We start from the raw sequence: 14,757 nt of genomic DNA on the forward strand, positions 1-14,757 counted from the left end.
TAAATGGATTACTAGCTGAGGAACGGAGAAAGCAATACACTCTGGATAGAATCCCACCCTTGAGCGGATCTCCTACTAATCTGGGGGGTTGAACCATCAAATGAGATTTTTGTCTTTGAGTTAATCTCCTGAATGAGTGGCTTTACATCTGTTTGTTGTTATGATAATGTTCAACCCCACCTTTGTGTATCCCAACCCTTCATGATTTCTATATAACAATGTTATAAGGGGTAAGATAGGACTAGAAAGTCGAGGACTAGAAAGAGGTTGAGAACTGTGACTTTGGGACTTTGAGAACTAGAAGGAGGACTAGATGACAATGATGACTGGAAGTAGAGGACTATGAGACTACAACGAGATGAGGAAGAAAATGTAACAAGGTAGAGGACTTTGAAGTCTACAAGGAGATTAGGATGATGGAACTATGATGACTGGGGCTGTGACCAAAACTACGACTATGATTGTGCTGTAAGGGGAGAGATAAGACTACACCGGGGAGGAGAGACAGAAATAAACTGTCTACTGACCAGCCTTATGGCAAAGCCTGGCAAGCTACCCGTGACATATTCAATATGCCAGAAACAGTAACAACAAGTCTCTCAATTTGTTGTAAGATGTTACTGGTGCCCACTAGAGCAAATCAATAAACAACAGGAGGACAGTGCTACAGTGCTACTGACAGCCTGGGGTCTGGGTCCATTTTCTCCGTTCCCCCAGTCCTTCATCCGTCTGCCACTGTGGACCGACTTGGGGAAACGGTTCCCAGCCACCAAATGCTCGCATCCCCTGAGTGCCCACCACACCTTTTCTTTGGAAACTCACAATAAAGAAGTAGAAAAATGGAATGAACTATAAAACTTTAATAAAGGAGATGGAGTTAAGAGAGATAGTATTTATAGTGACTTTACACGAAAGCCAATGTCTGTCATGTATTTAATGAATGAAATTTCTTTGTAGCTCATTTCAGAGTGTTAATCATTGAGAAAGAAATCTAACATGCAATTTCTCAGGGATTGAAAAATAAAACCACATACAGAAGGTTAAAAACTTACAATTGATACGATGATAATGATGACCGTGAGCTTGAGATTCTTCATACACATGGCTCGGGCAAGATTTCTGCTTGTCGTTTTAAAGGTGACAGACTAGGAAACAAAGCATGAATTGTTTGGTCTCTGGCACTGACTACAGGACTGACTTGTATAATACATGCAAAAGATTTTACTTTCAGTAACTCCTTAAGTCACTGTTCTTTACCCCTTCACTTTCTTCATAGGTAAAGACTGGTCATTCACAATCTCTAGATGCTTTTAGGCCTAGCTGATAAATAGTAGGAGCTGAAATGTATACTAGAGCAACATACATGATGCCAAGAACCAGCAGTGGTGATTCCTGAGAGATGAAAATCGTTTTTCTTTTTGTTTCCAGTAACAAATAGTCACTCCTTCTAAGGGCCCTCCAGGCTGCAAACACATATTCTCTATTATTCCTGGTAAAATTCTGGTAATTTGAGCAATAAAAACCTATTCAAGTCCCATAGGAAGATACATGTATTTATTTGTGTAACAGCCAAAGCCCAAAGAACTTAACTCTTTTGGTAATGTTTTATTTTGCTTCATTAATTTCTCAGTATGTACTGAACCATTCTCACCAGGACAAAAGTAAGCAAATGAAACTCCCTAATAGTCTAGCAATTCCACTCTTATATGCCCAACAGAGGTGTATAAACATATTCCAACAAAAGACATAGCAAAAATGTTTCCAACAATACTATTTGTCTTAACTCAAAATTGCCTAGCTCTATCCTTTGCACTGCATATAATTTTCAAGCATTGTCAAGAGTGCTCCCTCAGTACAGAGCCAGAAGTAAGCCCTGAACATGGCTGGGGATAGCCAACACCCTCTCTCCAAATCACTCAATAAAACAAACTGTATACCTATGGTTAGTGTCTGTAATTTTCTCCATTAGTTATACTTCAATAAAAAATTTTTAAGGGGTCAAGAGTGATAATGCAGTGGGAAGGGTATATGCCTTGCATGCATCTGACCCAGGTTGGCTCCTCAGCATTACATATAGTCCCCTAGCACTGCCGGGAGTAATTCCTGAGTGCAAAGCCAGGAGTATGAGACACCTCCCCACTCCCTCCCCCGTCCCCTCAAAAAAGAGCCCCCCAAAATGTTTAAATCTGGCCTGGAGTGATAGTACAGTGGGTAGGGTGCTTTACATAGCCAATGCAGATTCTATCACCAGCATCTCACATGGTCTCTCAAGCAACTCCAGGAGTAATTCCTTAATGCAGAACTAGGAGTAACCCCTGAATATTGCCCAGTGTGACCCAAAACAAAACAAAATATTCTTTTCATCAAGCATTTGTCTTCAGTAACCTTTTCCACAAAATTTTTTCCAGAAAGTCTTACTGGTTGGTCCTTGGGTTTTTAGATACAAAGTTCTCAGGATGTTACAGGTCAAACTCAAATGCTAAATATATACTGCAGAACAAAACTGATTACATCTAGCTCTCAGTATATCCACTGAACGGAATACATACATAACACAGAATATACAAGGAGATTCAGTAATTAAAATGAAGGAAGCAGGGTCAGAGTGACAGTGTGGTGTGTAGAGCACTTGCCATGCACGAAGTCCACCCAGGTTTAATTCCTGGCACCACATACGATGTCCAGAGCCCCTCCAGGTGTGATCTATGAGCACAGAGGCAGGTGTAGCCCTGAGTAATGTTGGGTATGGCCCACAACAACAACAGCAAAAGTGGAGGAAATAACGTTAAGCAATCAGAGTAAACTATCCTCAATAGAACTAATATTCAAAATAAGAGAGAATATAATAATGAAAAAATGTCCAACAAGCATCTTCAGATAAAAGATATTCTGAAATGCAGAAGAAAAATTACATAACATTTAAAAATTCTTTTAAGAAAATTATGGCATATTAAAAATTTTAAGTTAAAAAATAACTGGCCTGACACTGTGGGAGCAATGTGAAGATTTCCCTTAGAAAACAGAAAAATACCTAGGATGGAAATTATTAGAGAAAGCATGACATAGATGAAAAAGATCAAGCAAATCCAGGATAAATCTGTATAAAAAATAGCTATTTTACACGTGCTTACCACATGTTGGGCTGGAGCAATAGCACAGTGGATAGGGCGATTGCCTTGCACACGGCCGACCCGGGTTCGATTCCTCCGCCCCTCTCAGAGAGCCCAGCAAGCTACCAAGAGTATCCTACCCGCTCAGCAGAGCCGGGAAAGCTCCCCATGGCGTATATGATATGCCAAAAACAGTAACAAATCTCACAATGGAGACCTTACTGGTGCCTACTCCAGCAAATTGATGAACAACAGGAGGACAGTGCAACAGTGCTATTATATGTTAGGTGCTGATTTAGACACATATTTTTTGTTTTGTTTTGTTTTTGCTTTTTGGGTCACACCCAAAAAGCTACCCGTGATGTATTTGATATGCCAAACACAGTAACAACAAGTCTCAAAAGGGAGACAATACTGGGCCAGCTCGAGCAAATTGATGAATAATGGGAGGACAGTTTGTTTATATATATATATATATATATATATATATATATATATATATATATATACTGTGTCTGGCATATCGAATACTCTCGGTAGCTTGCCGGGCTCTCCGAGAGGGGCGGAGGAATCGAACTCGGGTCGGCCATGTTGGCCGCTTGTAAGGCAAACGCCCTACCCACTGTGCTATCGCTCCAGCCCAATATATACATATATACATAATTGAGACCAAAATAACTTAGGTCAGAGAGATAGAATAATAGGTAGATATGGAAGAAATTTATATAAACTATCTTTGCCATGAGTATCTATATCTACTATATCGATATTTATGCCAGAAAAAAATGCAACGACAGGGCTGGAGCAATAGCACAGTGGTAGGGCATTTGCCTTGCACGCAGCCTACATGGCTGACCCGAGTTCGAGTCCTCCGCCCCTCTCGGAGAGCCCGGCAAGCTACCGAGAGTATCTCGCACGCACGGCAGAGCCTGGCAAGCTACCTGTGATGTATTCGATATGCCAAACACAGTAACAACAAAGTCTCCAATGGAGACGTTACTGGGCCCGCTCGAGCAAATTGATGAACAACGGGAGGACAGTGACAGTGACACTGGGTCACACCCAGTGATGCACAGGCGTTACTCCTGGCTCTGTGCTCAGGAATTACTCCTGGCAGTGCTCAGGGGACCATATGGGATGCTGGAAATTGAACCCGGGTCGGCCGCATGCAAGGCAAACATCCTACCCACTGTACTATCGCTCCAGCCCTGACTTAGGCACATATTAACAGTTGCTGAAGAGAACATTTTAAAAATCAATAATCCCAAGGACCAATAAAAGAAAATATCCCTACATTGCAAAAGACTTGAATTTTCCACTCAAAGTAGCTAACCAATACATGGCAACACATACACTCCCTAATAACCTAGTAACATTTTAGTACTCTAAGTCTTTATTTTTATTCTTTTTTAATTCTACAAATCTCTATATGGGCTGAAGTTGTAGTACAGCGGGTAGGGTGTTTGCTTGCACCTGGCTGACCTGGGTTCAATACCTCTGTCCCTCTCGGAGAGCCCAGCAAGCTACCAAGAGTATCTTGCCCGCACAGCAGAGCCGGGCAAGCTCCCCGTGGCGTATTTGATGTGCCAAAAACAGTAACAAGTCTCACAATGCAGTCATTACTGGTGCCCGCTTGAGCAAATCAATGAACAACGGGAGGGAGGACAGTGCTACAAGTCTCTATAATTAGGCAGAAATACAAACACTGTGTAGTAAAACTGGGGTTTGGGGGGGTGGAGTGTGATGGAAGGGAACCTGGGGACATTGGTGTTGGGAAAAGCACACTGGTGGAAGGATGGGTGTTGGAATACTGTATGACTGAAGTCTAATCATGGACAGCTTTGTAAGGGTCTATCTTACAGTGATCCAATTAAAAAATATTAAAAACCTCAAAAGAAACAGTGACCAAAATACAAAGACAGTCTACAGAATGGGAAAGGATATTCGCCCAATACACATCTGACAAGGGGTTGATATCAAGGATATACAAAGTACTGGTTGAACTCCACAAGAAGAAAACATCCAACCCCATCAAAAAATGGGGCAATGAAATGAACAGAAACTTTTTCAAAGAAGAAATCCGAATGGCAAAAAAGCACATGAGAAAATACTCTACATCATTAATCATCAGGGAGATGCAGATCAAAACCACAATGAGATACCATCTCAAACTCAGAGACTGGCCCACATTCAAAAGAACAAAAGCAACCGATGCTGGCGCGGATGTGGCGAGAAAGGGACACTCCTTCACTGTTGGTGGGAATGCCGACTGATTCAACCCTTTTGGAAAACAGTATGGACAATTCTCAAAAAATTAGAAATTGAGCTCCCATTTGACCCAGCAATACCACTCCTGGGAATATATCCCAGAGAGGCAAAAATGTATAGTCAAAGTGACATCTGCACTTGTTTGTTCATTGCAGCACTCTTTACAATAGCCAGAAACTAGAAGAAACCTGAGTGCCCAAGAACAGATGACTGGTTAAAGAAACTTTGGTACATCTACACAATGGAGTACTATGTAGCTGTTAGAAAAGATGCAGTCATGAAATTTACATACATGTGGTACAAATGGAAAGTATCATGCTAAGCGAAATGAGTCAGAAAGAGGGATAGACATAGAAAGATTGCATTCATCTGGGGGATATAAAGTAACAAAATATAGCACAGCAGTAGGGCGTTTGCCTTGCATGCAGCCAACATGGCCAACCCGAGTTCGATTCCTCCGCTCCTCTCGGAGAGCCTGGCAAGCTACCAAGAGTATCTCGCCCACACAGCAGAGCCTGGCAAGGCACCCGTGATGTATTCGATATGCCAAACACAGTAACAACAAAATCTCCAATGGAGACGTTACTGGGCCCGCTCGAGCAAATCGATGAACAATGGGAGGGCCTTTACCTAATACCCAAGAATAGCTGAGATCAGCACCAGGAGGATTACTCCATAGCTTAGAGGCCAGCGGGCATTCAAGGGGAAAGGGCAGCTCAGATAGAGAAGGGAGCACCGAATAAAGTGTGTTTGGAGGATCCTCCCAGGAGGGGAGATGCATGTTGAAAGTAGACTATGGACTGAACATGTTTGCCACTCAATGCCTCTTTTGCAGACCACAGCACCCAGGGGGAGAGAGAGAACGGAAGGGAATGCCCTGCCACAGAGGCAGGGTGGGATGGGGGTGGGTGGGAGGGATATTATCCATGGTTGTGGAAAATGGGTACTGATGGAGGGATGGGTATTTGATCATTGTATAATTGAAACCCAAGCACAAAAAATTGTAAATATAAAAAAATAATAATGAATGTGATCAAAATAGAGAAAGTTAAGTGGAAATCATCTGCCTCACAGGCATGGGGAGGGGTGGGGTGGGGGGCGTATATTGGGCTTCTTGGTGGTGGAAAATATGTACTGGTGAAGGGACGGGTGAAAAAATTAAACAAAAAGAAAAAAAAGAACTTAAAAAAATATATATTAAGGTAAAGGTAAAGGCCCTCCCGTTGATCGTCGATTTGCTCAAGCGGGCCCAGTAACGTCTCCATTGTAGACTTTGTTGTTACTGTGTCTGGCATATCAAATACTCTCGGTAGCTTGCTGGGCTTAACCTTGCCCCAAATAGGGTTTGGCCATTGCCCTCTAAGTTATGTCACTGAATTATTCATTTAAAGTTTATTACAATGGCAAATTTCTTCTTTTTTATCTTCTTATATTTATTTATTGAATCACTGTGGGAAAAGTTACAAAGCTTTCAGGTTTAAGTCTCGGTCATATACTGATCAAACACCTTTCCCTTCACCAGTACTCATTTTTCACCACCAAGAACCCCAATATACTCCCCTCCCACCCCTCCCAATGCCTGTGAGGCAGATGATTTCTACTTAACTCTTCTCTACATTGATTACATTCATTATTTTGACAAAAAATGCACCATTATTGTTTAGAATTCCCCCCCCCCCAACCATCAGAATTGCTGAAAAGGCATTGTGAAATACTTTGTCTTCTATAGCCGGTTATGAGAATCATATAATATCGCATGGCCGCTATCGCGTGGATTTTGGATTTCTGCAAAGAGCCAGATAATTACGAGATTGGTTTCCGTGCGTCTGGTGTTATGGCTGTGCCGGAGAGCTGCTTGCGGGAGGCAACTCGTGACCTCAGTAGGGCGTGAAGGACGAGCCGGTACAGTCCCCCTTCCCATGAGACTGCAGTTGCCCTGTCACCGCCGGCTCATACCTGGTTTCCTATAAGCTCTGAGGTGGTGGTCACCTTGCTGCCGAGGGTGGAGGGCGGGGAGGGGGGAGGCAGAAGGGAGCAACACCCTTTCCCTCCCGGGGAGGCATGGTGCGCATGGTCCATTCAGTTTTCTGCCGCAAGCTGCTGGGCTCTGGATTAAGTCCTTTTGCCTCTGGAGCCATGGCCGTGCCGGAGAGCCACTCGTGGGGTGTGTGTTTTCTGAAGGTCCCGCGGCTCTCTATCTCTCCTGCCACCCACGTTCGGTAGTCTCGAGTCATTTCCCCCACCTCAGGGAGGTCGATGGCGATGGGCAGGCAAAAGAACGAACGAGGGCCAGGTTGGTCGGTATCAATTATAGTTTATTCCAATCTTCACTCTCACCTCTGATTCTGCCCTCTGGAGCCCAAGCTCCTGAGCCCGAGCCCATGCCTTAGCTTGAGCCTCTGCCCGAGCCTCAGCCTGAGCCTCAGTCTCTGCTCTCTCGAGCCCAAGCCCCCTTCGAGCTTACAGTGTTAGTTTATATAGCAATCACATAGGGTGGTGACACAAAGATGGGTTGAACATTAACAAATCAACAAAGAGAGGTAAGACCACTCCTCCAGGAGATTAACTCAAGGATTAAATCTCATCTAAAGAGATTTATTCCAGATTACTAGGAGATCTGCTCAAGGGTGGATTCCCAACAAGGGTGTACTCTTTCCTCAGCTAGTAATCTACTTAAATAGTTGTAGTAAGACTCGAGGTCTCGCTGGGATGGGGAGGAAAGGGCCGGTTCCACCCCCATCTGGTGAGGCCCCGCGTGTCTCGTCACTGCAGGCCCAAACCTGACTGTCCAGTGGCCTCTGGAGGATGGCAGTCACTGGGCCGTCAAGGGGAACAGGCTAAGGCACGAAACCTATTCCCACCTGGAGTGGCCCAGTGCCAGTAACCTACTGCAGGAACAGAACTCATTTCTGCCAAAAGCCTTTGGGTTCCGAGATTCGTTTTTGAGTTGCTGGGATCATGGCCATTAAGTAGTTTGATCAGGAACCAAAGAGGCCATGCTTCCAATTATATAGCTGAGCCTTAGGTGGTTTGTGGGTGTGTCTCCCACAGACCTAACTTTCGTCCGTTTACTTTCTTGGTAAACTTTGCCCCAAGTTTTTGGGGTCTGGCCAAAGGCACAGCACCAATTTGGGTTATCTGAAAGTCTAACGGTGCCATCAGGCTGCTGATGCACTCTCCTTACAGGTACAGATTGACCTGCTGGCAGCACCATACCCCCGTACAATGGTAAATTTCTTGTTAAATTTTAACACAACCAATAAATAATAATACACCAAAATTCATTGAACTGTATACTGTCAATGAGTAACTTCAGAGTCTGTAAATTTAAATTCAGAGTCTGTAAATTTAAATTCAGAGTCTGGATAATTAAAGCTGGTATGAAACCCAAGCACTTTAGCACTGTAGCACTGTCCTCCCGTTGTTCAGTGATTTGCTCGAGCAGGCACCAGTAATGTCTCCATTGTGAGACTTGCTGTTACTGTTTTTGGCATATCAAATATGCCATGGGGAGCTGCCAGGCTCTGCCGTGCAGGTAGGATACTCTTGGTAGCTTGCCGGGCTCTCCGAGAGGGGCGGAGGATTGAACTTGGTTCGGCCACGTGCAAGGCAAATGCCTTACTGGCTGTGCTATTGCTCCAACCCATGAAACCCAAGAGATGATGAAATTAAACTATTTGTAAAATTCTTGAGGAAACAAACAAAAGAAAATGAGGAACAAAGAGGGAGGGGAATTTAAAAAAGAGTAAGATGATTAGAACACAACATTATCTATATTTAAATTACATGTAAGTATAAAAATATTTTAAATATATTTCAAGGAGCCAGAAGACAGTACAGAGGTACCTGGGTTTTATTCCCAGCACCACACACTTCGCTTAACACAACCAGATGCAGCATTGGAGACCCCTGAGCACTGCCGAATGTTGTTGTGGAGGCCTCCAGCACTACTGAGATGTGAGATGGCCCAGACATTTCCCAGCACCATAGGGCTTGAGCAACTTTGCATCCTTGGGCCTTTGTGTTGAACTGCAGGCCAATTCTTGGTTGACCAAGAATCAGGGGATGCCTGAACCTCCTAAGTACCCTTGAAAGCCCCGCTCCCAAATTTACAAGCATAAATATTCTTTTTGTTTTGGGGTAACACCTGGCAATGCTCGGGGTTTAGTCAAGGCTCTATGTTTGGGGATCACTCCTGGCAGTACTTGTGGGACTATGCAGTGCTGGGGATCAACCCAGGCTCCCTGTATGCACTGTTTATTGAGCTATCTTTCCAGCCTCAATATTCTTTAGATTTAAAAAAAAAACCTTAAAGAAAAACAGGCACATATGGAATCTATAAAAAAAAGAACCAAATCAAACTTGTAAAGATTTTAAAAATTCCCAAGACGTAATAGTATATTACAAAACAGAAAAAAAAAAACATATGCAAACTTAAAGACATAGAAGTAGAAACTATCCTAAATGAAATAAAAAGACTGAAAAAATTAGCAGAGCATCAATGAATTGTAAGAAAACTTAACAAACTCTCACATATATGTAATTGGAGTCTGGGGAGGGGATGGTGGTAAATGGAGGGACAGGAAATATTTATAATGTAATAACAAATTGGTCAAAGGCAACAGAACTTGAGAACTGGTCTACAGAACTGAGCTTACCAAAGTGGGGTGTTGGAGTGGAAAGGGACAGTGAGAGAATGGTGGAAGGAAACACTGGAGGAGAGTGTAATACTGGAACATTGTTTATATGAAACCCTACCATTGACAGTAATATAAATCATGGTGCCTAAAATAAAACAAAACATTTTAAAAGAAAATATTCCAAGATAAAATAGTTAAATGTTTCCAAACTTTGACAAAAATAAAAATCCACAGCAATGAATATGTAGTTCTATGCAAAATAATGAAAAGCCTAGACACAGAAAAAATGGGTAAATAGAAAATACATTTTGCTTATTATTTAAATATCTTTTAATGATAAATGTCTACACAAAAATAATCTACTATGAGGTTTTAAGTACATGCATAATTAAAAATAAGACAACAGCATAAAGAACAGATGGAAAAAAATTAAGGTATACTTTTGTAAGCTTATTACTCTATTTGTTATATTATAAACCAAAAAGCAACCAAAAAATATCAAATCAAAGGTAAAAGCCAACAGAGGAGGCAAAAATGAAATTTAAAAAATATTCCAGCAGCATGTGAGACCAGCCTTCATGCTGTGGAGCAATCCTCCTGACCCTTATCTCAACTGTCCTTAAGGCAGCTAGGATAGAGAAGGGACCACTAAATAAATGATGGTTGTAGAGCTCACTCGGGATGGTAGATGTGTGCTGAAAGTAAACTATGGACTAAACATGATGGCCACTTACTACCTGTATTGCAAACCATAACACCCAAAAGGAGAGAGAGTAAGAAGGAATGTGCCTTCCACAGTGGCAGGGGGTGGGAAGGGGTGTGGGTGGTGGGAGGGACAATGGAAACATTGGTGGTGGAGAATGGGCACTGGTGAAGGGACAGGTATTTGAAAGTTGTATGACTGAAACATATTCACAAAAGCTTGTATATGTGTAACTGCATCTCGCAGTTATTCACTAAAATAAAAATTTAAAGCAAAAAGGGAAAAAAATAATCCAGCAGAAGGCAGAAAAAGAAGAGACCAAAGAATAGAACAAATAGGAATCAAACTGCAAAGATGGTAGATTTTAAATCTCCCTACGAAGAAAACTGACACTGCTCTGCTGGTGAATGCTTCAAAATAGGTAATACTGACAAAACCTTTCAGAGGATAGAGAAGCTAGCACTTTTCATTTTTTTTTATGTTACCAGCATATCCCTGGCTCCAGAGTCTAAAAAAGAAAATAAATTATAGACCAACATTTCTTATGAATGCCTAAACAAAACTCATGAATAGAAAAATGAATAAAGTGCTATAAAATGGTATCATGACTTGGCAGAAATTCAATTCTGGTTTAACATTAAAAATTCAATGAGAAAATCAATGTGATTTACCATTTCACTGAATAAAGGTGAAAAGACATAAAATCATCTAACCCTAAAAAGTTAATTTTGCAAAGAAGTGGTATATAATCCAGTTCAATATACAAAAATAAATTTGTTTTTCTATATTAAAATAAAAATTTGGAAAAGTTGAAATTAAAAAATTACAATAAAATACAAAAGTAGGGGCCAAAGACATAGTACAGTGGGTAAGGCACTTGCTTTGCATGCAGCCAACCTGGATTTGATTCCCAGTATCCCATATGGTTCTCTGAGTACCACCAGAAATCATTCCTAGGTGCAGAGCTATAAGTAACCCCTGAGCACAACCAAGTGTGGCCCCAAAACAAAAACAAACAAAATATTAAAGAATAAAATGCTCAGAATGTGTATGATCTATAAATAGAAACCATAAAATACTGCTGAGAAAAATAAATCAAGAAAAGCAGATACACTATAATCATGAATGACTCAATGCAATTAAGATAACAATTCTTTCGAAAATGTCCCATATAAAATGTCCCATTTTAAAATATAATCAAAATTAAAGATACATCTTTTGTCTGTTACTTTATTGTGGGAGAAAGGGGTCACAGCCAGCTGTGCTCAGGGCTTACTTTTGGCTCTGCACTCAGGGATTACTCCCTGTGCGGTACAAGAGACTGAACCCAGGGCCTCATACATGCAAAGCAAGCACACTAAATGCTGAGCTAAATCGTTGGCCCCAAATGTTCTTTTAACGATAAAAATAACATTATTCTGAAACATAAGTGTTATTTTATAATGTAAATTGGAAATGTAAAGAATTTAAAATAATGATGGCAATGTTGAAAAGACAAACAGCGAAGAACACAGTTGAAGGATTTAAGAGAATTCTATGAATCTACTGATAACTATCAGTAAAAGTAAAGTATTGGCATAAATTTAGATAAACAGGATAATGGAAAAATAGGTACTCTAGAAATAATAGAGAGAATGGATAAAAAAATTGTTGTAGGTCAGGGGTTAGAGTGATTGCATAGCAGGTAGGGCATTTGCCTTGCACGCATCTGACCCAGGTTCGATTCCCAGCATCCCATATAGTCCCCTGAGCACCACCAGGGGTAATTTCTGAGTGCAGAGCCAGGAGTGACCCCTGTGCACTGCCAAGTGTGACCCAAAAAAGCAAAAAAAAAAAAAAAAAACTGTTGTAGGTCAAATTCATACAATGGAACTGTATAGAACAATCAAAGGGAAAAAACTATTACCACATTTAACATGGAAAAGCATTTAATATAGACTGATGAGTGATGGAGGTCTGATACAAAAACATATAAAAATATGATTTCATTTGTGTTTGGGAGAGTGGATCACATACAGCGGTGCTCAGGGGATATTACTGCATCTGTTGCAGAAGCAATCTCTGGTGATTGGGGATCATATGCAGTGTCAGGAATTGAACCATTGAAATAGGGTCAGTGTATACAAAGCAAGGGTCTTACCCTCTATAATTTCTCTTCAGTCCCTGATTTAATTTATATATATTTCAAAAACAGGCAAAACATGATCTAGATCATGTTTCTCAACCTTTTTCTGACCATGGTCTCCTTCCAACCTTGTTTCCTTCTTGTGTCTCTCTATCTAACTGGTTGCCTCCTCAGGCTCATCCCAGGGCCTCCATTTATGCAATTTTCACCTGTGGCCCCCTGGAATTATGCTGGGGTTCACAGTGATTCATATGGTCGCTGGTTGAAAAAGACTAATCTAGACTGATGTAAAGTCAGAAAACAACTTTGTTTGGGATGGATTACTAACTAAAAGGGGCATGAGGCAACTACTGGACATTGGGAATGTTTTATATATCTTTTTTTTGGTGGGGGGAACACCTAGTGGTACTCAGGGATCACTCTTGGTAGTGCTCAGAGGACTATAAGTGGGTCAGGGGATCAAATATGAGTCATCCACATGCAAGTCAAGTGCCTTACCCGCTATACAATCCTTCTGGCCCTATTTTATCTAGATTGTGGTTACATGTGAAAAAAAATAAGTTGTCTACATATAAAAGTATAGCTACTGACTTTTATTACTATGCATCCTACTGTGCCATAGAAACAATTAGTACAGTCTGTTGTTTGAATCATGTAGTCAACAGTTATTTGGAAAGCATAGACTACACTAGTAGTCTTAAATTAAAATACTGGCCACCCCAGCTAAATTTGGATAATGTTTAGGGAATAATAATAGCTAAGATATGAACTGGAATCAGGTATTTTTGCCCTCTTTTTCCTCAAGCAGTGATTACAAAGAGAGCCAGCGGAAAACACTAGTGTTTTGAGATCCCATATTGTACCTTCCTTCCTCAAATTACTACATGCTTTGATGAAATAACTGTACTCTGCCTAAGACCTACTATTAACATATGTCCCTATAAAACCCTATAATATCAATATTTATTTTATTATTAAAAATAATTATTTGAAGGGGATTTTGGGTGACACCAGATGTTTCCCAAGACATATTCCTGGCTCTGCACTCAGGGATCACTCTAGGGGAGCTCAGGAGACCCTATAGGGTTATTCGTCGATTGCCTCGAGCAGGCCCCAGTAACGTCTCCTTCATCCTAGCCCTGAGATTTTTAAGAAAGTGCTATATTCAAGGCTCTTTAGGAGAATGAGACCCATCATTGTTACTGGTATTTGGCATATTGGGTACACCACGGGGAGTTTGCCAGATTCTGCCGTGTGGGCAGGTTACATTCGGTAGCCTGCCAGTTTGTCCAAAGCAGGAATGAGATAATAAGATGTCATAATAAGATGTTGCATGGCTGCGAATGCGGTTCCGGGAGCTGGTTTTTATAGTCTCTGAGTCTTGGCCATTGATGGGATTACACGGCGCCAGGCGGCCAGTTGGTGGGTGTGACCCCCGCCGACTGGAATTCGGAGGATCTGGGTGGAGGATGCTCAGCCCCGATCTGAGTAGGCTTGGAGATCTCAGCCTCGGGACCCGCTTGCCTTTGTTCCTCTGCCGGTACCTTCAGGTGTGCGGAGAGTGGTCTCAGCATGGTGGTGGCTAGTCCTGGAGGTCTTTGGCTCCCGGAGCCCTGGTCAGGGCGGGGAGGAAAGCTCAACCTGCTCCCCTCCAAGGGGCCCTGGAGAGGACAGCCAGGCGCGGGGACAGGAGACTGCACTATAGGGTGTGCAGATCTAATTCAGATTGGTGCATGAAAAGCAAGCACCCTATGTGTACTATCTCTCTGACACGAAATAAACATTTAAATAGCTCTGTGTCATGTTATGACATCTTATTGTCTCATTCCTACTTTGGACAAACTTGCAGGCTATTGAATGTAGCCTGCCCACAGGGCAGAGTCTGGCAAACTCCACGTGGCGTACCAAATA

The 14,757-nt window shown here is 41.8% G+C and overlaps 1 protein-coding gene across 1 annotated transcript in view; it reads right to left on the minus strand.

Moving 5' to 3' along the window:
* VAMP7 (vesicle associated membrane protein 7) overlaps nucleotides 1-14,757 on the minus strand; it is a 69,267-nt gene that overhangs the window by 16,103 nt on the left and 38,407 nt on the right. Inside the window, exon 7 of the mRNA XM_056128854.1 lies at nucleotides 1,053-1,145. Coding sequence (XP_055984829.1) covers nucleotides 1,053-1,145 — 93 coding nt within the window. The remainder of the gene's footprint in view (nucleotides 1-1,052; nucleotides 1,146-14,757) is intronic.

The sequence above is a fragment of the Sorex fumeus genome, unplaced genomic scaffold (assembly GCF_029834395.1).
Source record: "Sorex fumeus unplaced genomic scaffold, SorFum_2.1 ptg000070l, whole genome shotgun sequence".
Classification (NCBI taxonomy): domain Eukaryota; kingdom Metazoa; phylum Chordata; class Mammalia; order Eulipotyphla; family Soricidae; genus Sorex; species Sorex fumeus.